Source organism: Papio anubis, chromosome 17 (genome assembly GCF_008728515.1).
Source record: "Papio anubis isolate 15944 chromosome 17, Panubis1.0, whole genome shotgun sequence".
Taxonomy (NCBI): Eukaryota; Metazoa; Chordata; class Mammalia; order Primates; family Cercopithecidae; genus Papio; species Papio anubis.
In genome coordinates this window covers 72,633,220-72,655,514 of record NC_044992.1, presented here as the reverse complement: position 1 = coordinate 72,655,514, position 22,295 = coordinate 72,633,220, and the positions used below count along the sequence as shown (strand labels likewise).

At 58.6% G+C, this 22,295-nt stretch overlaps 1 protein-coding gene across 6 annotated transcripts in view; it reads right to left on the bottom strand.

Annotated features, from left to right (window-relative positions):
- BAIAP2 (BAR/IMD domain containing adaptor protein 2) overlaps positions 1-22,295 on the bottom strand; it is a 74,435-nt gene that overhangs the window by 51,147 nt on the left and 993 nt on the right. For 4 of the 6 annotated variants that reach the window (XR_004179534.1, XM_003913548.4, XM_009191430.3 and 1 more), the window contains exons 2-3: positions 4,303-4,378; positions 755-841 (exon numbers count right to left, since the gene is read on the bottom strand). Coding sequence is in view for 5 of the 6 variants with exons in the window: in XM_003913548.4 (XP_003913597.1) it covers positions 755-841; positions 4,303-4,378 (163 nt within the window). In the remaining variant the exon portion in view is untranslated. Of the gene's footprint in view, positions 1-754; positions 842-4,302; positions 4,379-4,813; positions 4,928-13,702; positions 15,093-22,295 lie in introns of those variants that run through there. The other 2 variants (XM_009191433.4, XM_009191432.4) reach the window with 2 other exon arrangements.

Sequence of the window (22,295 nt, the reverse complement as noted above, 5' to 3'; positions counted from 1 at the left end):
CCACGGGGAGATAATCAAGAGCGAGCACGGCCTGTCCTCTGTGACCAGAGGGAAGAGGAATCCAAGTGGTTTCTCCAGCAACTCAGGCTTCGTCGTGCATCGAGGAAGCTCTGGGAGCAGCAAATCAGCACAGGAACAGCCGGCCTGGGGTCTCCCAGGTGGGCAGAGGAGACCTCAGCACCACCCAGCTAGGTGAGGGGACTGTGGAAGCATGGACTCCGCCTCAGCCACGCCTGCAGCACCACCACGCAGGCCCTGACTTTCCAGGTTTTGCCCTGTGTCCCTTGACATAGACGTCGTAGGAGCCACCACAGAAAATTTGCTAAACACAGACAAAGCGTCAATAACATAAGCTGCCAGTCAGCCAGCAGACACGCTGCTGAAGCATCTTCCTCAGGGCCACACCGCACGTGGGCTTGTATCCTTTTTCACTCATTTTAATAGCAGGAATGAATTCCCATGCCATCTAATCCCATCATCCGAGCACACAGACCCCATGTCAGCCACTCCGATTTGCCCGGAGCACCTTTAAACATGGGTTTGCCTGCTCGTCCTCACCCTAAGCTGCACGCCTCAGGGGACGGGACCCACCGCCCACTTTCAGCAGGATGTGCCCCTCAAGGCAGCTCCCAGGGTGACAAATATTTTCCCATTTGACAGGCAAAACCTGATGTCAAATCAAAAAGCGGCTAGACATAGGACAGGGCCCCAGAGCTGCCTGAGGGCATCAGGCGACTGCCAGGCGGGGTCTCACCGAGTTCTTTGGAGCCCTGGCTCTCGCTGGCCAGCTCCCCCATCTTCACCAGGGCATCAAAGTAGCCTTTGGCTGCATACGTCACACCTGGGAGAGAAAAAAGGGAGCAGTTATTTCCTCCATGAGGCACGGACAAGACTCCTCCCCAGCAAAAACATGGCAGTCTTTGCACGCACAGGCCAGCCCCGTCTCCTGCCCAGACAAGCTGGGAGAACATTCGGCTTGCTGTGATTTCTGGGTTGGACAGAACCCATCTCTTGTTGATATTCTTGTTTCACCCCAATCCTGAGAGCTCCCTTGACTTGTAAGAACACAGCTTACCGGTTCAGGCCCTGGGCTACTCAAGTCAAATTGCAGAGTGCTGATTCCTATCACGTGCTACCAGGCGGGGTGGGGGCGGGCGGGGAGTGCTGCACTAACTAAGTGTATTTCGTGAGACAAAGAACCAACCCCGGGCAAGGAAACTGCAGAGCTGGGCAGTAGGAAGCCATTTCCCCACAGATCCCCAAGCCGAGCCTGGAGTGGGAGAACTATTTCCCATTGCTTCAGTCTCAGACCAGGACGCCCACCAAGCATCACTTGGTATTGCCACCGCCTGAGGGGCCTCCCATCAACTCCGAGGCAGAGTGATCTAATCAGAAGTGGGCGTGAAGGGCTCGGGCTTGCTGAACTCCTCCCCAGCCACAGGGGTGGAGCAGGCTCCGGGAAGAGCCTGGGCTTCCTCCTCAGCGACTCCAGGGAGCGCCTGGCAAACTCCTCCACCTGACAAGGAGCCCCACCCCGACCTCCAGGCTGCAGAAAGGGCGAGGCAGGACCCTGGAGAGCAGCGTAATTACAATTTCTAATCCGTTTTCTACACAACCCACTTAGGCGCCTATAACTGGGCACTTCATCAGATTTTATTTATGTACTTTTCAATTCAGTGCGCACAATTTGTTCTGCGACACAAGACTACGTCTGCAGAGGAATGAAGGGCTGTGCCTCGGGGGAGGTGGGCTGCCTCAAATAAAAGAAAAACGAAACCGCGGAAGTGAGACTCCAGGGCCGCTGGCTGTGGCCAAGGTGGCCGTGCTGCCTGGACAGCTGAGCTCATCCCTGCGAGGCCATCACGAAAAACAGGAGGAGGAAGTAAAGCTCTAAGTCTCCGCACTCAGCCCTGCCGCCCTCATGAGGAACCAAGTAGGAGCAGAAAGGCTCAGAAGGAACCCATGCCTTGGTGGCATCAAAGGGCTGAAGTGCCTGCTCACCCAGAGGAGGGGAGCACAGGCCCTGGCCCCCACCGCAAGCCACCGAAAGCGGCATCCACACCACCTCCCTGCGTGTGGATGACGGGGAAGAAATCCACACCTCGGAGAGCCCCGTGAGGACTGTGAAAGACTCTACCATAGATGAGGTCACCAAGTGTCCTGCAGACAAGTGGCTCCGGGAGAAGGAAGCCACCGTCAGTCTGCAATGTGCAAGACCAGCCCCCATCTCCAAGGGTGGGATCATCTGGACCCTGGATTCCCATCGTAATGCCCAAGATTCAGACCCAGCTGGGAAGAGATGAACAACCGGTCTCATTCACAGGGCATGGAACTTAGCTGGGCCTGGAGAATCTGGACATCGTGTGCCGTGCCTGGAGATCACGGGATCACCATGGTTGGAGGCCCTCTGCACCCACCTCGAGCCAGGCCTCAGCCTTCTTACTCTGATTCAGGAGCCTCTTCCCAGCGTCAACATTTCAGACCAGAGGCAAAGGCAGCTCTCCCTGGGACCCCCACGAAGCTGCCCAACCACCGGGGTGCACCGCAGGGGAAGCAAACCAGGTGCAACTTCCACCAGGAGGCCACGCCAGCCCTCAGAGCGGCCACAGGCTCTGCTGCCGACTTCCACTACCTGGTCCAAGAGGCTCCCAGCTGGGGGACAGGGTCACTACCATAGCCCAAGGATCTCCACTGTCATTAAAACCCCGCCTCAGGCCAGGCTCATGACTGTAATCCTAGCACTTTGGGAGGCTGAGGTGGGCGGATCATGAGGTCTGGAGATCAAGACCATCCGAGTTAACATGGTGAAACCCTGTCTTTACTAAAACTACAAAAAAATTAGCCAGGCATGGTGGCGGGTGCCTGTAGTCCCAGCTACTGGGGAGGCTGAGTCAGGAGAATGGCGTGAACCCGGGAGGTGGAGCTTGCAGTGAGCCGAGATCACACCACTGCACTCCAGCCTGGGTGACAGTGTGAGACAGAAAGAGACTCCGTCTTCAAAACAACAACAACAACAAAAAAAAACAAAAACAAAAAACACCCTGCAGACTGCCGCTAGAGGAAAGACTCTCCTTAAGAATTTTGACGAGCAGGTCCCTCGGGCTGCAACCCCGGGACCAGGGCTGTAGAGGAGGGGCAGGGTGGACAGAAACAAGGCTGTTCCTGGGGCAGCCATGGGGGCCCCTGCAGGGTGCCGGGTGCAAGCAGAGGTGGCCCAAGGGAGCTCCCTGTCCCCTTCATGCCCACAAGGAAACATGAAGGCCACCCCCCGCTAGACGTGGCAGGCAGACACAACTGGTCCACCTTGGGAGCTGAGAAGGAGGGCAGTGCCAGAGACAGGCCTTCTGCCAGGTGCTCGGTTGGGGTGCTTTGTGCCCAGGTGACAATGGAGTAAAGGTGGTTAAAAAAAAAAAAAAAGGGCTGACCCACTCCTGCCCCCTCCTTGCCACCTCTAACCTGGCACCAAAACTGGACAACTAACTCCACCCAGCCCATGGGTGCCGCGACACCAGGAAGCCGTGGAGGAGCCGGGGGCGGCTGGCAGAGACACGGTGCGTGACCTGGAAAACACGGTCTCCTCCCTGCTAGGGGATGTGGACTTTGCCTATGAAGATGCTGCAGTTACAGGGACAGACATGGTAGAGGACGCAGGGGCACCGGGGTCACTGCCGAAGAACAGCAAGTCCCCATCCATGGCCGGACTCGGCCATGAGCACCTGCGGGGCCAACAGGGCAGGTGAGAAGGGCATCTGGGGACAAGGAAGCCACCCCCCATCAGGACGGAAAGACGCAGGGGCACCCAAGACCTCGAGGCGGAGCGCCTGGGCGGGGTAGGGGTGGTGGGCTGCGTCCCAGGGAGACAGTGGGAAGAATGGAATGGCCCTGCAGCCACCAGCCCCCCACACCCTCTGTCCTGGCTCTTTGTGAGAAGGAGCTGCAGGGTGTTCACTCAGAGAGATGCCACAGGTCCCAAAGCCAAAGCTGCTGCGGTTACCAACAGCTTCATCCCAGCCCTGATCCCACAGTTTCTACATGATTCTGAGGGACTGACATCCGCACCCCTCCCGTCTCTAGATGCCACGGGACACGAGCAGCCCGCACAGGCAGGGGCATGCTGCCACGGTGACGGCAGACGCAGTCCAGAGTGCATGGGCTACACCTTCGCTCAGAGCCGCTATCCGGCTTTGTTGCTGGAACAAAAGACCACCTTTCGCTCCTGACCAGGCCCCACAGGCTGTGCCCAAGTCCATGTGCCAGCTCAGGAAGCAGCTCCCACCCCACAGGGCCAGGGCGCAGTTCTACCTGCCAGCGCCTTCTCGTAATTCTTCCCCATGGCGATGAAGTTCCGGAGGCTAGGGTTGAACTGCTCCATGATGGTCTGGAAGAAAGCAGAGAAGAAACAGCATTACTGGCAGAGGTCACCCTGGTGACTCCGAAGGGTCCGAACACAGAGGTGCCAGGCACCCCTCCCAGGGGTCGAGACCACAAACGCTCAAGGTGGGCTTCTCGAGTTCAAATCCCAGCCATGCCCCTGATCAATGTCCCTGGGAAAATGACCTTCCTGAGCCTCAGTTTTCACATCTGTACGAAAGGGATGAGAAGAAACCCTGCTGCGGGAGTGTCTGCAGACTGAAGGAGCGCGTTTGCACGGTGCAGCAGGCAGAACACAACTGACGCTTAGACGCACTGCCGCCGAGGGGCCGTTCCATTAGCGCGGCTGAGTCAGCCCAGAAGGGCCCCCACCGGCCACACACAGTCACTCACCGACGTGGCGCCCCCCTCCCACTAAAATCCTACTCAGCACATCAATTACCAAACATCAGCTCTGATTAGCACCATGGCAGCCTGATCTGCAAATGCCACGCTATGAATAATCCAACGGCTCTGGGTCTGTTTGCCCGACGGACGGGCATCTCGGTGCCAAGATCAGCAGTTCTTAGACTCAAGAAATTAGATTTTCACTGTGAAGGCCAAATAAATGTTTTAATTACAAGGCATAAAAACAGGCACACACAAACAACAGCCAAATGAGAATTCTACCCGCGTAACACAATCAACAGCCAACCCCTGCCAGCAAGGGCCCGGGGAGCAGCTCCAACAGAAACCCTGGCGCAGCCGCCTCCCGTGTCTTCCGGTCGCTTGTTATGATGTGATCCTGATCTTTCCTGAGGATCACAGGAAGGGAAGCCGCCCAGCCCCGTCACAGACGAGCAGAAGGCTGTGGGGCCCCCACCCACCCAGCCCCAACCTGTGGGCTAGAGGGTGGGGAGGGAAGGGCAACTCCATCCCCCACCCCCTCTCCCAGCACCTGGCCTCAGCCTCCGGAGCCAACAGGGCAGATAAACAGGGCATTTAGGGACAAGGAAGCCACTCCCCGCCACGGGATCTGGCTCCAGAAAACCCGCTATTTCACGTGTCTTCCATTCCCTGCCCTGAGCTACGGCCAGGGTGTGTGTTCTCGGGGAACGAGGCCCCCAGTTCTGCGCTACACCACGGCTTGCAGCAGGCCGGGTACACCTCAGTCCTGCCCATGCTGGAACCTCCAGTGGTAAAGCCACCCGGCCAAGTCCCAGGGCAGGTGCCCCTTCCTTCCTGGATGCAGCAAGGGTGAGGGCACCTTAGCGTGCTAGCCCAGAGCCCATGTGCACAGGGGTGGGGGATGCAGCATCCACCCAGCCGCAAAGTCCTGTTCTCACAGAGCCAACATCTACTGAGGGAAGGCAGGACTGGGGGCCAGCGCTTCCGCAGAAGTGGGAAAGGCGTGCTCAGCAAGACGTGGAAGGCAGGCAGGGAAGCACTTTCCATGCCAGACAGCAGTGGGCAGACCAGAGCAGGGCAAAGGCCCCGAGGCAGGGCCTTTCCTGGGAAAGTAGGACCCGACGTGGGGGTGGAAGGGGCCCAGGGGAGGCAGGAAGAGGAAGAGGTGGGTGCAGTGGGATACACCCTGAGGCCAGGCTGCATGAAGCTAAGGAGGGTCTGAGCAGAGCGATGGGCCAGCTACATGTGAAAGATCCCACTGGGTCGCTGGGTCGGATGCGGTGGCTCACACCTATAATCCCAGCACTTTGGGAGGCAGAGGCGGGAAGATCACTTGAGCCCAGGCATTCAAGACCAGCCTGGGTGAGATGGTGAGACCCCATCTCTACAAAAAATTTAAAAATTAGCTGGTGTGGTGGTGCACGCCCGTGGTCCCAGCTACTCAGGAGGCTGAGATGTGAGGACTGCTTAAGCCCGCAAGGTCAAAGTTGCAGTGAACTGTGACTGCGCCATTGCACTCCAGCCTGGATGACAGAGTGAGACCCTGTCTCTAAAAAAAATAAAACAGGGCCAGGCGCGGTGGCTCAAGCCTGTAATCCCAGCAATTTGGGAGGCCGAGGCGGGTGGATCACGGGGTCAGGAGATCGAGACCATCCTGGCTAACATGGTGAAACCCCGTCTCTACTAAAAATACAAAAAACTAGCCAGGCGTGGTGGCGGGCGCCTGTAGTCCCAGCTACTCGGAGGCTGAGGCAGGAGAATGGCGTGAACCTGGGAGGCGGAGCTTGCAGTGAGCCGAGATCGCGCCACTGCACTCCAGCCTGGGTGACACAGCGCGAGACTCCGTCTCAAAAAAATAAATAAATAAATAAAAAATAAAAAAATAATAAAAAAATAAAACAGGCCGGGCATGGTGGCTCATGGCCATAATCCCAGCACTTTGGGAGGCCAAGACAGGTGGATCACAAGGTCAGGAGATCGACACCATCCTGGCCAACATGGTGAAACCCCGTTTCTACTAAAAATACAAAAATTAGCTGGGCGTGGTGGCAGACGCCTATAATCCCAGCTACTTGGAAGGCTGAGGCAGGAGAATCGCTTGAACCTGGGAGGCGGAGGGTGCAGTGAGCAGAGATCACGCCACTGCACTCCAGCCTGGCAACACAGTGAGACTCCGTCTCAAAAAAATAAATAAAAAATTTTAAAAAACAAAAACAAAAAAACAACCAGAAGAGATCCCTCTGGCTGCTCAGGGGAGACTAGATTTTAGCCAGGGGCCCTGGCATATGCCGGGAGACCCACTGGACGCTCCGGGATGTCAGAGGAGAAGAGAGGCACGTACCACGCAGGCCTCTGCTCTAAGGGGCGGGGACGCTGCAGCAGAGCAGGCTCAGCACTGAACTAAATACTTAGCAATGAACCAGGAGCCTGGACGCTTTAACTCCCAGGAGCACCTGGGAGCCGGGGCAGGGAGGCCACACAGGGAGTGTGTAAGATGGGTCTGGCGCCCAGGAGAACATGAGCCAGAGACGACGCCTGAGAGTTACCAGCAGAGAGGAGAATGCTGCGACCTGGAGCGCTCTCGGCAGCCTGGTTCAAACGGATCAAGCAGATCGGGACTGACGCTCGGGAAATGCTGCCGGATGCGTGTTAATTGTAATGAACTCAAGCAGAAGGGGGCATCAGCCAAGTGAGGTGGATGCGGCCGATTCTAGTGTTCTGGTGTGTGTGTGCTCATGTCTGCATGCACATCTGTGTGCATGTGTGCGCGTACAGACACACGCATGTGTGCACGTGTGTTCGCGTGTGCATGTACACATTTGTGAGTGTGTGTGCTGAGATGCAGCATCAAGCATGTTTCTCACCCTATGTGACACAGGTGTGAAAACACTACCACAGAGGGTGGGCATGCCAGAGCAGACCCCTCGCTCACAAGAGCCCCACGTGCTTGGCTTCAGGACCATGACCCCCACAGACCCCCGGGCAGAAGAGGTGGCTCAACCTGAGCCCTGTGAGCTCCACTAACATCCTGAGCAGCAGGAGAAACAGGCCAGGAGCCACCCAGGGCCAACCACGGCGGGTGAGCACGGCAGCCATGCCCACTGCATGACGCACGGGGCAGCCCCAAGGTTTCGCTTCCTTAGTGCAGCAGCTGAGCTCACACGGAAGGAATGCAGGAGAAAATGGGCAGGGAACAGCCACCAGGCCACCTGGGCATGGCCCTGCCTCCATCTGCAAGAGAGGGGCGGCGGCCAGGACACACAGGTGCTGCCGTCCTGGCCCGAAGGCAAAGGCAGAGGCATCAATTCCACTGAGCAGACATTATAAGGGGGGACTCACCTTCCCAGGCGGAAGGGCCAGTTCCTCCTCCTACGTCTGCATCCAGCCCCTGGGCCCGAAGAGAGGCTTCTGTGGAGCCCTGCCTCAGGCACACACAGCAGGCATCGCCCACCCCTCCTCCGGGCTCCTCCCTCTCCTGGGAGCCACAGGAGGAGCCCAGGGGCCCATGAAGAGCCCAGCCCCTCTGCTGGGAGACCATCCCCGGTCAGGCGTCTCTCTGAGCCCCCTAACGAGTCCATCCATTCTCCTAGAGCTCAGGCAGGGGCCATCCTGACCCAGTGGGCCTGTGTGGAGGTCCCCAGCCCGAGGACAGCCCCCTGTGGGGCATACACTCCACTCCCGCCTCCACTTCCACTTCTGACTCCCCTAACTAGGCCAAGGTCCTGGTCCGGGGGCCCATAACCCACAGGGGCTCTGCAGTGTCCGGGGGTCCCGGGGAGCCAGTGACAGGCAGCTCCAGCTCCTCTGGAACGAACACCAACAGCGGCGGCCCCAGGCGGAAAGAACTCAGTTCTCAGCCACACCAACGCGGCTTTTCCAAGTCATGGAGCGAGTGTATCTTTTTGCAGGATGCCGCCAGGAAGGAGCTGAGCTCAGACACCCTGACGCCCTGACAGTGCTGGTCGGGGCGGGGAGGTCTGTGGGCTTTAAAAGGGGAAGGGAGCTTGTTTCTTACCAACACCAAAGGGCTGCAAAAACAGAAAAGCCTAGGCTGGGAGGGAGAAACTGCACAAGAAAATAACCTCAAGCCCTCAGAGGGGCCACCCCCACACGGCAGGTCTGAAGTGAGTTTAAAGCCCAGCTGTCCACACTGAGGGCGCTCAGGGACACGTCGTGCCATCCTCAAGACCACAACAAAACTAAGAGGCTCCTGGGGGCTACGGGCACAGAGAGCGCCGTGCAGGGGTTCTGTGACCCCATCCCCCCTGCCAGGAGAGAAATCCTACACCATGAGCAACCATCACACTGTCCTCAAACTCTAGGACCTGTGCGGCGCAAACGCAGCCCGGCTCGTGCAGAGCTCTGCTGTGCCCTGGTGACCACGCGCTGGCTCCCCGGGCAGCATTCTGGGCTGGCAGGGACTTCCGGTTCCCTGTTTGTTTATTCACTACTGACCAGGGAACACCTTTCCCACCCCGGGGTGGTGATCCTCAGCGGGTCTGCCCACAAGAGGCTCCCACACATGCCATGGAAGGTTTCCCCTCATAGGACTCATGCTGCGAAACGCCAGGTGAGGAGGCATCCCTGCCCAGGGCTGCCCGCATGCTTGGCTGCCCTCCTGTTGGGAGACCCATAGAGATGGATGTTCCAGTGGCCCTGGAGTCACATGAAATCCAGGCCTTGACCACAGCAGGGACCCCAGCTGTCCCTACTACAGCCCCCAGGGACCCCCGCTATGCATTTCTGAAGGTACAAATGGGAGGGCCGTGTCCACCAGTTAGAGGTGGCCGCCAGAGAATGTCGATGAGCCCAGGAAGCCCTTTTGCTGGCGAGCTGCCTGACACTGCTGGCCAGCCTGGAGACTGTGGCCATTATGATTCAGGGCTGCGGGCCGGCCTGGCCCGTGCAGGCGCAAGGCAGCAAAACCCCCATCATCTCCACGTCCTCCCAACTTGGGCAACAAAGGAGAGCAGCCAATACGTGTATAGAAAGAAGCTCTGCCAAAGGACTTCGCTCTCCTGTCCGCTCCTGGGCCGTGCTGGGGCCCACCTTCCACCCGCTCAGGAATTCTCTTTACCCCTTGGCTCTCCCTCCTGTGACGCCGCGTCTCCAGCGCTTTCCTGGCAGGGCGGCCACATACAAAAGCAGTCTCTCTGTGGACGGAGAGCATCCCCCACCTCCCTCCAGCCCCTCAAGGCAGATGTCAGGGTGGGCATGTATGGCCACACCCCTAGGGCCTGTGTGCGTATGGACCCATGCATGCACATATACCCGTGTGTGTGCTGCGGCCATGTGCTGCACGCATGTTTATCTGTGCACGTACACTCACGTGTGCGCTGGATGCACGTGGACCCGTGTGTGCACTGTGGGCATGAGCTGCATGTTTACCTGTGCATGTACACTCACGTGTGTGCTGGATGCACGTGGACCTGTGTGTGCTGCGGCCATGTACTGCACGCATGTTTACCTCTGCATGTACACTCATGCGTGTGCGGGACACACATGGACCCGTGTGCACTGCGGGCATGAGCTGCATGTTTACCTGTGCATGTACACTCACGCGTGTGCGGGACGCACGTGGACCCGTGTGTGCTCCATGTGTCTGTGTGTAGCCAGGCTGAGCTGTGTCTTCTATCTACTCAGAAGAAGACAAAGAGTCAATGTTGGGACCTTCCTTAGCTGCCTTAGACCCTCATCACCCTAATCCTCACCCAGCCCCTCCATGAGAGTCACTGTCCCATCTCACATATGGACAAAATGAAAGTGAGGCTCAGGAAGGCAGGGGCCAGCCCACTAGCTCTTGGTGGAGCCCAGAGTCCTGGCCTCAACCCTGCTGACTACACACCCAGCCTGGTCCCTCTCCCTCAATCGCTCCTGGTATTGTACCCGACATGCTCCCCGAGGCCACATTCCAGCAGTATCAGGAAAAACGGTGACTCGATCCGTCTGGCCTCCCCAGGAGGGCCAATGCCCATGGCGGCTGACTGTTGCGGGGAGGGGCCCTGCCCACCCACTCCCTCATCCACGGACTGGCACAGTTCCTGAGGGGCCAAGCTGCTGCTGCCACTGGACCACTGCCCTCACTTCCACCTCTGTTGCAACAGGCAGAAGCCGGTGCCAGCTGCAGGGCCAGTAGTGCTAGAGGGGCTTCCCCCAGCCCACTGTGCCACCACGGCCACGGCGTGAGGGCCCCACACACAGACACGGACCTCACCGCACCCACGGCTCTGGTCCATGTAGGCTCGGTGGGACCCTGTCTAGGAAGCCAAGCTCCAGGGAAGGCAACATGGGACAGAGCCAAGCCCGGAAGCCCCAGGCCACATGTCCAGCACAGAGGAGGGAGGTGCAGGAGGGGCCCTGCAGCAGTGGACAGTGTCCTCCTAGGAGGACACCTCAGGGCTTGCTGTCCGGGGGCCACAGGCTCAGTTCCCTTGGCTGCCAGGGGGGTTGGGGGTTTCTGTGGGCAGAGAGCATCGGGAAGGCGGCAGTGTCCTCCAGGGCAGGCCACTGCTGACCCCACACACAGGAGCACTGATGAGCTCCAGGCCCTGGGAGCTGGCTCACCAGACAAGGAGTGGAGGCTGTGGCGGTGTGAAGGAAGCCTGGCTGGAGTGGCGTGGACGGTCCTGTCCCCTCTAAACACTTGGACATCTGTCCTGGAGGATCCTTCCTGAAGGAAAAAAACCAACTCCAGGAGCCCAGCTGGGAGGGCTGCCTGGAGGAGGCAGATCTTGAACTGCATCTTACTTGGTTCGAGTCAGACAAACTACAAACACATGTACACGGATTTAGGAAACAAGGGAATGCATGGAAGCTTCTGGGAGGAAACAGCCCGTAGGGTGAGGACAGGAGCCTGAAGGTGAGCTGGAGGCTGCAGAACGGGATCCCAAGAGGAACGGTGACAAACCAGGCAGAAACAGCACATTCCTCCTTACCCTCTGTGGCTGGGGGTACAGGAGCTGGCAGCTCTGCCTCCCTGTACTAATGGGGTCCCCACAGTCAAGGGCAAGAGGAAACTCTGTGGCCAAACCCCTCTGTCATGCCAGGCACCCCCACCATGAGCCCCCACAGGCCATGAGACCCCACAGAGGGCTGTGGGTGTCAGGAAGCAGGTGCCTCTCTGGAGGCAGGAGGGGGCCAGCCTGTTCCAGAACAGGGGGGTCAGGAGGGGCCACTAGGCTTCTCCAAGGGCAGCTTCGGCACAGCCTGGTTGACCCAGGCTCCCCAGAGCCACACAGGTCAGACAGATGGAGAGCACATCCCAGCCCCTCCTGGAAGCCCGAAGACAGACACCCAGGTCCCACCCATACCAGGGACTCCTGCAGGGCCCCGGGCAGCCTGGCCACAGGTCATGGTGGGGTCAGCATGAGGGGCTGGGATGTCCCCTAAGGTGGTAGCTCCAGTTCTCAGCCTCTAGAAGCACCCCAGAAAAGGCATCATCATAATAAAGTGATTCCTTGTGTCTTTGGCACGGTGCCCAGATGTGACCAGAGGAGCAGGTGGTCCTCCACCAGGAGGGGCCCGAGGTGCAGGGACTCCTTCCCTCATGCTGCCTGCCCTACCCGCCAGGCTCCTGGGAAGGCCCCAAGACAGGGAACATGAATGCTGCAACTAAAAACAACAGAGACAAATGCCAACGCTAAGGCCAGCTCCTGAGCCAGGCACTTCTGCCCTCCGCCTGCGGGAAGGGCCACACAGCCATTCCCCTGCGCTCCCAGCCCGGGGCCCTGCTTCCCTTTCAGGGTTTCGGCAGCATCTCCCTTTCCATGGGCCTTGGACACCTGCACGCCCTCTGCAAGCTTTCTCCTGGGGTCCGCAACTCTCAGGGGCCCCCAAGTCTGAGCCCTCCTGAATGAGGTCCCCAGGAGCAGAGGCCCACAAGGACAAAGGCCACACGTGGGGCCTTGCACGCAGGACACCATTACCCGGCCCGCGCAGGAGGAGCCACAGCCCAGCAAAGTCCAAACACAGCACCAAGTAGCCTGGCCACTTCCTTCCTGTCCGAGAGGCACATCCTGCCTATCCCAGCTTCAATGGGGACATAGCCCCTTACAAACACCTTCCACTGTCTGGCCACCCTGGCCTGGGTCACAGAACTTAACAACTGCTCAGCCTCACGGGGTGCCCAGCCCATACAGGACAATGCATTCTGGCTGCCTTTACCTGTGGCCAGCATTGAGCTGGCCCCTCACCAGCTGACTGCTCGTTCAATGGAATCAGCTGTCCCTGTAGAAACCTTCCTGTTGTCATAAACTGCAGGCTGCACTCTGAGGTTAGAGGAGAAAACCATCACAGGCTCCTAATGCAATCAGCCTGAAGACAGGTGGCCACCTCCAGGCAGCATGGGAGACTTGGCCCCTCCAGCAGCTACTGTACCTCCGTCGCAGGGTGGGGCCCATTGGGTGTCATGGCTGAACTGTGTCCCCTCCCAAGACGCATGTGTTGAAGTCCTAATCCCAAGCATCACCGAGTGCAACTGTGTTTGGAAACACGGTCTTTAAGGAGATGATAAAAGTAACTGGGGTCAGCTGAGCGCAGTGGCTCACGCCTGTAATCCCAGCACTTTGGGAGGCCAAGTTGGGCAGATCACAATGTCAGGAGATCGAGACCATCCTGGCTAACACAGTGAAACCCCGTCTCTACTAAAAATACAAAAAAATTAGCCGGGCACGGTGGCGGGTGCCTGTAGTCCCAGCGACTTGGGAGGCTGAGGCAGGAGAATGGTGTGAACCTGGGAGGCGGAGCTTGCAGTGAGGCGAGGTCACGCCACTGCACTCCAGCCTGGGCAACAGAGCAAGACTCCGTCTCAAAAAAGAAAAAAAAAGTAACTCGGGTCACTGGGGCGGGCCCTAATCCCATATGACCAGTGCCTTACAATAAGGACAGAAAAGGGCACAGACACCATAGGGACCAGCCGGGCACCGCAGCCCTCCTGTGCACTCACCCGTCTGTGGCACTGTCAGTCCCCCTCCAAAGTGGAGAGGCCTGGTCACTAGGTCACTCATTACCGCCAATCGCAGACCCAAGTCTGGTCACCGCCTGGCCTGCAAGAACCCCCGAGGCCACTGCCCCATCCCCTCCCTGTGAAGGCTCTGGCCGGGTCTTCAGGCTGGGCTCACTGCTAGAGGAGTGACTGTGGCTGAGCAAGCAGGCAGGCAGCCTTGGAATGCCTGTACCGCCCCTTCTCCTGCCAACCTCAGGTCAGGCAGGTGGGAGGTGTGGCCCAGCCCGGGGGCTGCAGCCACACTCAGGAACACAGGCGCCCAGGACAGCGACAAGCAGCCTCGGGGTGGGGCTTTCCTGCTCCGGACCGCTGACCTCTGATCTCTGAAGAACTTTCCGTCCCACGAGCTAGCGATCGTGGCCACCACTTACTCAGTACTCTCTCTGTGCCAGGAAATACACTATTGTCTCACTGAATTAATGAGAAAACAGAGGCCCAGCAGCGAGAATGCCTTCCTGAACTCCTCGAACTCCTGAACGGAAGGACAGACACACAGCTGGAGAGCCAGAGGGCCCTGGAGTTGGCTGGCCGGTTTCAATGGGCTCAGCCACTCCAGCTGATGGGCGGGGACACACTTCTCCCCCCGAACCGAGGATCCCCTGTCAGGCAGGGACACCCAGGACCCGCACACGAAGCAACAGTAACGAGGCTGTGCACAGAGGACACCCAGCACAGTGTCCAGTGCGAGCAGTGGCGAGGGCTCCCGGGTGCCAGGACACTCCAGTGCGGACAGCAGTGAGGGCTCCCGGGTGCCAGGACACTCCAGTGCGGACAGCGGTGAGGGCTCCCGGGTGCCAGGACGCTCCGGTGTGAGCAGTGGCGAGGGCTCCAGGGTGCCAGGATGCTGTGGGCCCAGCTGTCCCCAGAGCCAGAGCGTGAGACAGCGGTACCACCACCCACGCCCCAGTACCCCAGCTTCACAGCCACATCCCTAGATGGGACTCCTGCCGCCAGTTGGACCGCAGCCCACGGCTCCGCTCCACGGCCTGGAGTCACCGAGGCCCTGGAGTCTCAGCTCAGGGGCAGGACAGGTGGAGGCTGGTATTCCATCCATGCCTGGACTGTGTGAGGATGGGCTTTCCATGGTGGAACAAATGGAGACGGACACAGGCCTCCTCTGCCAGACAGAGTCGGCCAGGGAAGAGGAGGCTGGACAAGCTCAGAAGAAAAAGAAGTGTACGAGGACCCAGGTCCACTTCACATCAGGAGGCGGCATCTCGGCCTCCACCACACCCACTGGTTTAAAAGCCCCACCTAGACTGGACACAGTGGCTCATGCCTGTAATCTCTGAGAGGCCAAGGTGGGAGGATCATTTGACCCCAGATGTTAAAGATCAGCCTGCGCAACATGGTGAAACCCCATCTATACAAAAAACAGCCAGGTGTGGTGCTGCACACCTGTAATCCCAGCTTCCTGGAATTGCTTGAGCCCAGAATGCAGAGACTGCAGTGAGCCAAGGTCACACCACCGCACTCCAGCTTAGGTGACAGAACAAGACTCTGTCTTAATTAATTAAATTAAATTAAAGCCCCCGTCTAGAAGTGGCAAGGCCACTTTGCCTGGCACTAGCAGCATCCACCCAGACCACGCTTGGCTCTGGGTGAGACAAACCCTCTACTGGACAGATTCCAGCTCCGGCGGTCAGAGGATACCCTCTCCCCCACCACCATCCCCACCCCCATTCTAAAGTCAAGATGTCGCTCTTTACCAGCACAGGCACCTGGGCTACCCCAGCGCATTCCACCATTCGCGTCCTGCGACTCCCACTGGGGCAGTTATGACATGCGGGCGATCACCTCGCATGGCCCACCTGCTGACTCTCCCCTGCCACAACCAGGCAGCGGCACGCCTGGACAGCTCAGTGTACAAAACACATAAGGACCGTCCAAAGAAGGAACAGGAGGCCTGGCCACTGTCTGAAAACCTACTGACCAAGAAAGCACCAGGGTGCCTTTGCTCACACATGGAATCCCAGCACTTTGGGAGGCCAAGGTGGGAGGACTGCTTGAGCCTCGGAGTTCAAGATCAGCCTGGGCAACATAGCAAGACCCCCATTTCCACCAAAAAAAAAAAAAAAAAAATTAGCCAGGCACACAGGTGGGGCACACCTGTGGTCCTAGCTACTCAGGTGGCTGAGGCAGGAGGACTGTGTAACCGCAGGAGGTTGAGACTGTAAGCTGAGGTGTGATCACACCACTGCACTCCAGCTTGGGAAACAAAGCGAGACACTGTCTCCAAAAAAAAAAAAAAAAAAAAGAAAAGAAAAGAAAGAAAAAAGGCACAGGCACGGTGGCTCAAGCCTGTAATCCCAGCACTTTGGGAGGCCAAGACGGGCGGATCACGAGGTCAGAAGATCGAGACCATCCTGGCTAACACAGTGAAACCCCGTCTCCACTAAAAAAAAAATACAAAAAAACTAGCCGGGCGAGGTGGCGGGCACCTGTAGTCCCAGCTACTCGGGAGGCTGAGGCAAGAGAATGGTGTGAACCGGGGAGGTGGAACTTGCAGTGAGCTGAGAACATGCCACTGCACTCCAGCCTGAGCAAGAGAGCGAGACTCTGTCTTAAAAAAAAAAAAAAAGTGCCAGTAACAAAAATGGCAGAGCAGGGGCGTGGGAGAAAATCTCAGAGCCAGGCTCAGGAGCTGTTCTGGCATTGGCACCCCTGGCGGCTCAGGGGCAGGTGCCCAGTGGACACGCACACTGACAGCCCAGAGCGGAAACGTGGCTCAGAAAAGTCAGGCTCTCCATGCAAAGTAAGCTTTAGGAAAACCCTACCAACCTACTTCACATGAATTCAACATATGATTATTTAAAAATCTACCCAAACAGGGCCAGGTGCGGTGGCTCACACCTGTAAGCCCAGGACTTTGGGAGGCTGAGGCAGGTGGTTCACCTGAGGTTGGGAGTTCGAGACCAGCCTGACCAACATGGAAAAACCTCGTCTCTACTAAAAATAGAAAATTAGCCAGGCGTGGTGGCGCGTGCTTGTAATCCCAGGTACTCGGGAGGCTGAGGCAGGAGAATCACCTGACCCTGGGAGGTGGAGGCTGCAATGAGCCAAGATGGTGCCACTGCACTCCAGTCTGGGTAACAAGAACGAAACTCTGTCTCAAAATAAAAAACAAAACACTACCCAATTTTAAGACAACTGTTCCAGTAAATATAAAATAAAAACCCTAAGCAACAATAAAAAAAGCACCCTGTTATAATTGACAGCCTTTTCCCCTCCAAGGGGTCCCCAGCACCTCACGGCCCAGGACATCAGATCTGATGGTGCTGCGCGCATCCCACCCCCGCCCATCAGAGTGAGGACAAGAGCACTGAGGATACCAAGGCTGGTGCCACCTGACCTGGGATGGACCCTGGGAGCATCCTGCCCGCTGTACCCACTGCCCAGGGAGCAAGAGTTGGCCAAGGTCATATGGCCAGGGAACAGGCCAGGCAAAACTCCTCCTGGCAGGCCTGGCAGGAAGCCCAAGGACCAGGCAGGATTTTCCAAAGCTCAGGGGTGCCCAAACCAAGAGCCAGCAGACAAGGCTCTGTAGCGTGAGTCAAAAAGACCAAGGACAAATCGGGGATAACTTGAGGGGGATGCTGAGAGTGTCACTGTGCCTGGCAGGCAGAAACGGGCCCCCGCCAGGGGCAGACCCCCAGCCTCCTGCCCCCTGGAAGGGACTTCTCAGCACAGCATGGGCTCAGACCTACCTCCCCACCATCTCCACCGCCTACTCCACTCTTGTTCCCTGGGCTTTCTGGTCCCCTTGGTGCAGGACCAACACCAAGAGCCCCTGGGCCACAGCAGGAGAAACAGCCCTCAGCCTGCCTAGGCCAGCCCCCCACCAGGGCCACCTCCTCAGCCTGCACTGCCCACAGCCCTGGGAAACAGGGATTCCAACCACGTGCGGTACGAGCCGCCACCACCTCCAGGGAGCCCTCAGAGGGCCCCGGCCACTGCTTGAGGAGCAGACAGCTGGAGCGAGCAGACCTCAACAAAGGCGGACAGTGATTCAAGCATGAGCGCTCCAGAATCCAGAAACAAGATATGTTCATTCCCAAATACCAGTGGGTCCCCCTCACAGGCTGGCCACCATTCCAGACCCACCGGAGGCATCCGTGGGCAGGAGAGATCGAGCCCCTGCAGTCACAGCCAAACGGGTCCCTTCTCGGCCTCCCCTTCTGCCTCTGGGTTGAGGCCCCTCGAGTCATCGTGCAGCTGTACAGGAACCACCAGGGGCCAGGAATGAATCAGCGCTCGCGGGAGGTGGAAGTGCGTTGGAGGCCGGTGCCAGCTCCATGCCCGCCTGCCTGTAATTACTAGGGATCTTAGTGCAGGCTGTGGGGGGCGGCTGACAGCGCCGGCCGCCCAAATACAGAGCTTCCAGGGGACCACAGGCTCTGTGCAGCCACGAAGATGTTTCCCTATCCTGGGGCCTCAAAGAAAGTCACCCAGACAAGGAGGCAGGGAAGGCAACACAGGGCAGACTCTGGCTCAGTGCAAGGAAGGACAGGAGCCAGCCAGCAGTCAGTGGCACCCCAGCTCCACAGACAATGCAAGTGTCCCCCACCTGTGGTGGCAGCCACAGGCAACGCCAGCCCAGGGCAGCTGGCAGAGAGGGCCATGCAAGGCTGGATGGGGACAAGTGGTGACGTCCAGCTCTGCTCACCACCTGCCACTCCTGCAGTGATGCTGGGGTTACTCCCCCGACCAGGACCCAGACCTGTGAACTGGGGAGAAGGACGCACCGGGCCTCAGCCTCCTGGCCAGCCCGCCTCCTGGAGCTTGGAAGGGGGATAGGCCTCTCCTGTTCAGTGGCCAGGTCACACAGCAGCCCTCCCCTGCAAGACCACCTATCCTGGACAACTCAGGCCATGGTGCCCGTGGCCAGTAGACAGGGCATGGCCCTCAGGCCTCGACCTTTGAAACCTTCAGTTGCAAACAAGACAGCAACAGGAACACAGCTCCCGGCAGCTCCCACGCACTGCCCTCCCCTCTAACGGTGGCCCCTGAAAGCCCAAGGCAGCACCGGCCTTCATTTTAACCCTGAACCTCAAGTCCACTTGGTCAGTCCCATGAGTCAACCAATCTCCCCAACGAAGGACGCCTGCTCAAGGCAAGGCCTGTGGGGACAGCAGGCATGGAAAAGACACTCTCCCACTCAGCCCACAACTCCACAAGCACCACGTCCCAGAACCGCCTGGTCACATCCATTGGTAGACACGGACCTCACGCAACCACCAACGGCACAGCAGGCATGGGATGCCAAGCGAGCACTGGACACTGCCCGGGGCCAGCAGGCATGGGACGCTGAGCAAGCGCCAGCAGAAGGGCCGCGCACCCTGGAGCCAACACTGGCAGGACAGTGCCCGGGACCAAAGCCCACAGAGGCTGGGCAGCCCAGAGGGCAGCGAGACGCGGCAACTGGTGTCTGTGCCCTGGCCACCCTGCCGAGGGGACCACATCAGCACGACTCCGGGAGACGCGCACCATGCTAAAAGGCTGGCGGTGGCAAGGGCGGGGAGCAGAGAACATGACATGCACACGGGGAGAAAACACAGGCCAGGTCTACTCAGTGGCAGCAGACCCCGCTGCCCTGCGGCAAGACGGTGCCCACAGGGGCCACCCCAGGAAGTATCCCTGAAAACAAAGCACCGCATGCACACGTACACACATGGACACACACGTGCACAGAGCTGGGCTCAGCACTGTGACTTCCCTCCTCCTCAGGTGCCGGGTCTGCTGCCCCCTAGGCAGGTGGCTCCAATGCCAGGAGGTGCCTGTCAGAGACCTCCCTGCACCAGTCTCCAAATGGAGGGGACGGTGAGCTCTGCACATCCCACGAAGAAGCTGGATGTAGCAGAGAGGAGCAGCCGGGCCTGGAGCAGAAAAGCTGGCAGTGGGCTCCCCGCCACCCAGCACGTGACACCCACCACCTAGCACAAGCCCTTACCAATCACACCAGAGGCGGCAAACCCAACTGGCTCCTGGCTCCAGCAACCCTGTGGCACCCGTCTCCTCGAAGCATGACCGCGGCCCTGCCAGGCTGGCTTCCCCACCAGCTGCGAGAGTGACCAGCCAGGGCCAGGAGCCTCGGCACCACAAAGGCCGCGGCCACGGCTGTAACAGGGACTCCTCCTCCTCCCCGGATGCTCTCCCACCGCACATGTTCTAGGACAGGCTGTGGCTCAATGGCACTATTCCCAGAGAAGGTGCTGGAGCCGCCACACTCCAGGTCATGCACGGGTCACCTGGGAGCCAGGGCGTCTCTGCGGACACAAGACCGTGAGGAAAACACCCACCTGGCAGTCGCCTGGCACTCCGGGAGCCACAGCCAGCCAGAGAGCCAGCCCCTCAGCACGCAGGGATGCTCGGGGCTCCCGCAAGAGGGCTGCAGTTTCAGTAGCCTTAATACCAAAGACCACTCAGTCATCTGGGGGAGGCAGATTCCAGCACTGCATCCCTCCATCTGGGCCATTACCCAGGGCTGCCTGAGCAAGGGCCCGGCCCGGGCTCCTGAGGAAGGGGTCCTCCTCGCCTCGCCCTCCCAACCCCTGCAGGGCCCAGCCCAGGTGCTGCCCCCAGAAGGTCTGAGATTGTGTTCTCTGCAAACACTGGCAAGCGTTCTCCTCCCCTCCCCGTCATTTTCCATGAAATTCCCCGAGGACACAGTTCCCAAGAGAATGGAGCCACCAGAAAAGAGGTCAAAGTCTGCGTTACAGATTCTTACAGGGAAGAAAATCAAAACTGCACTTTTTATTCTCACATTTTTAATCAGCAAGGCCAAGGACAAGTGTCCTCCTTTGCCAAGGCAAACACCACTCAGAACTGCAGTTGAGGCGATGCAAGGGCCAAACCAAACAGCTGAGCCGCATCACGGGTGACACTGAGCAGGCCACAGTCCAGCCATTCCAAGAGGCACTGCCAGGGCTCTGCAAGCCGCCAACCCAGGCACAGGAGCGGCCCCGGGAAGGGATGCCAGAGGCAGCCCCGTCCCAGGAGACGACGGAGCTTAGCACTGCCTGGACCGGCTGGACCGGCCCAGGCGTGCACACCAGTGGCTTCCACGGTCTCCTGACTGTGTCTCCATGTGGGCTGAGTTTCTGCCTGGCCGACATTGGCAAGGCTGCCCAACCAGTACCGGCACTACCAAGGTACCTTGAGATCCCCAGTGACAAAGCACAAAAGGTAACAGCACCAGGACTCAAAGACTCAGCAGTCAGGCACCCAGAGTGGCAGCCGGAGCCACCTACCTACAAAACCAACCCTGCCTGTGTGCAGCAGCCGTGCAAGCCTGTCGCCAGGGCAGAGCCTCTCCAAAGTGGATCGGCCCTTCAGACACCTCGGGCCTACCGCGCCCAGCCCTGCCAAATCAAATCATCAACCGCCACATCTTCACTTGAGAAAATCACCAATTAACCCACCTGTGGAAGACGAAAGGCAGAACCTGTGTGTTTCACATGCTCCGGACCTGCTAGTCTGCGTCCATAGGGGCTCAAAGTCCCCAAACCCTCAGTCTTAAAGAGTTTTCCTGCCACCCTCCTGCCAACAGATTTCACTCAGACCCGCAGATAAATTACAGTTCCATCTAGGTGAAGGCCGACTGCCAGTTAGGAGAGTTTTATTAAGGACGATCACGGGGTCGGTCCCCCAGAGCAAAACCACTCCACGTACCCCCCACCCTGCCACAAGTCTCACCACGAAAGTTCCTACTTTCTGGTTTCAGTGCAGAAGCAGAGAAAACAGGAAAAAGGTTCCGCCGTGGTACTTCTCTTCCACCCTCTGCAATCACGAACAAGTCGTAATGGAACTAATGACTAATAATTTAATAAACCTCCCTCCCTTGACGGCGTGCGCTTCCACAGAGCAACAAGACCACAACCCTATGCCACAGACTCTGTGAAACCAAACCTAACCGCAGGGCCTGTGCCTTTCCCAAGCCGACTCCTCAGGTCACCCTGAATCCTGTGTACCAGGGGCTCCGACATGGCTTTAGGACTCATCTAGTCGACGGCACCCGCCTTCAGAATCCTTCCACACGGACGTGGCTCCAACTTCACAAGCTTTATTGAAAGCTGTATTCAAATGCAATCTGCCCCCTGCACTCCAGCTGGAACCAGAGGGGCCACCCCAGAAGCCTCCATCTGGCTCTCCGAAGCCTGAGGGCTAAGAGCGCTTTGCAGGCCCCCGGCCAAGGGCCGCCTAACACAATCAGAAACTGTTACTCTGCCGGGCAGGGCGCAATCCGGTTAGGAGGCATGAACCAGCAACTGCCGGGTAAATACCCACTCCACTCAAAGCCCAGCCTGTCACTGAACCTTCAGACAGTTTTGGAACAAAGCCCATCTTTGTTGTTAAGAGATCGCCTAGGACCCAGGGCCACCCAGGGCAGGGGTTTCTCCTCTGAGAAACTGCCCCTCGGGAGCTGCTGGGCTCAGGCGTGGGGGTCCGGACCGAGAATGGACGCTGAAGAAAGAGGAAATCAAGGCCCTGTTCGTCTATCCCAGCCACAGAAACAACCGGGGAGGGGGCGGCA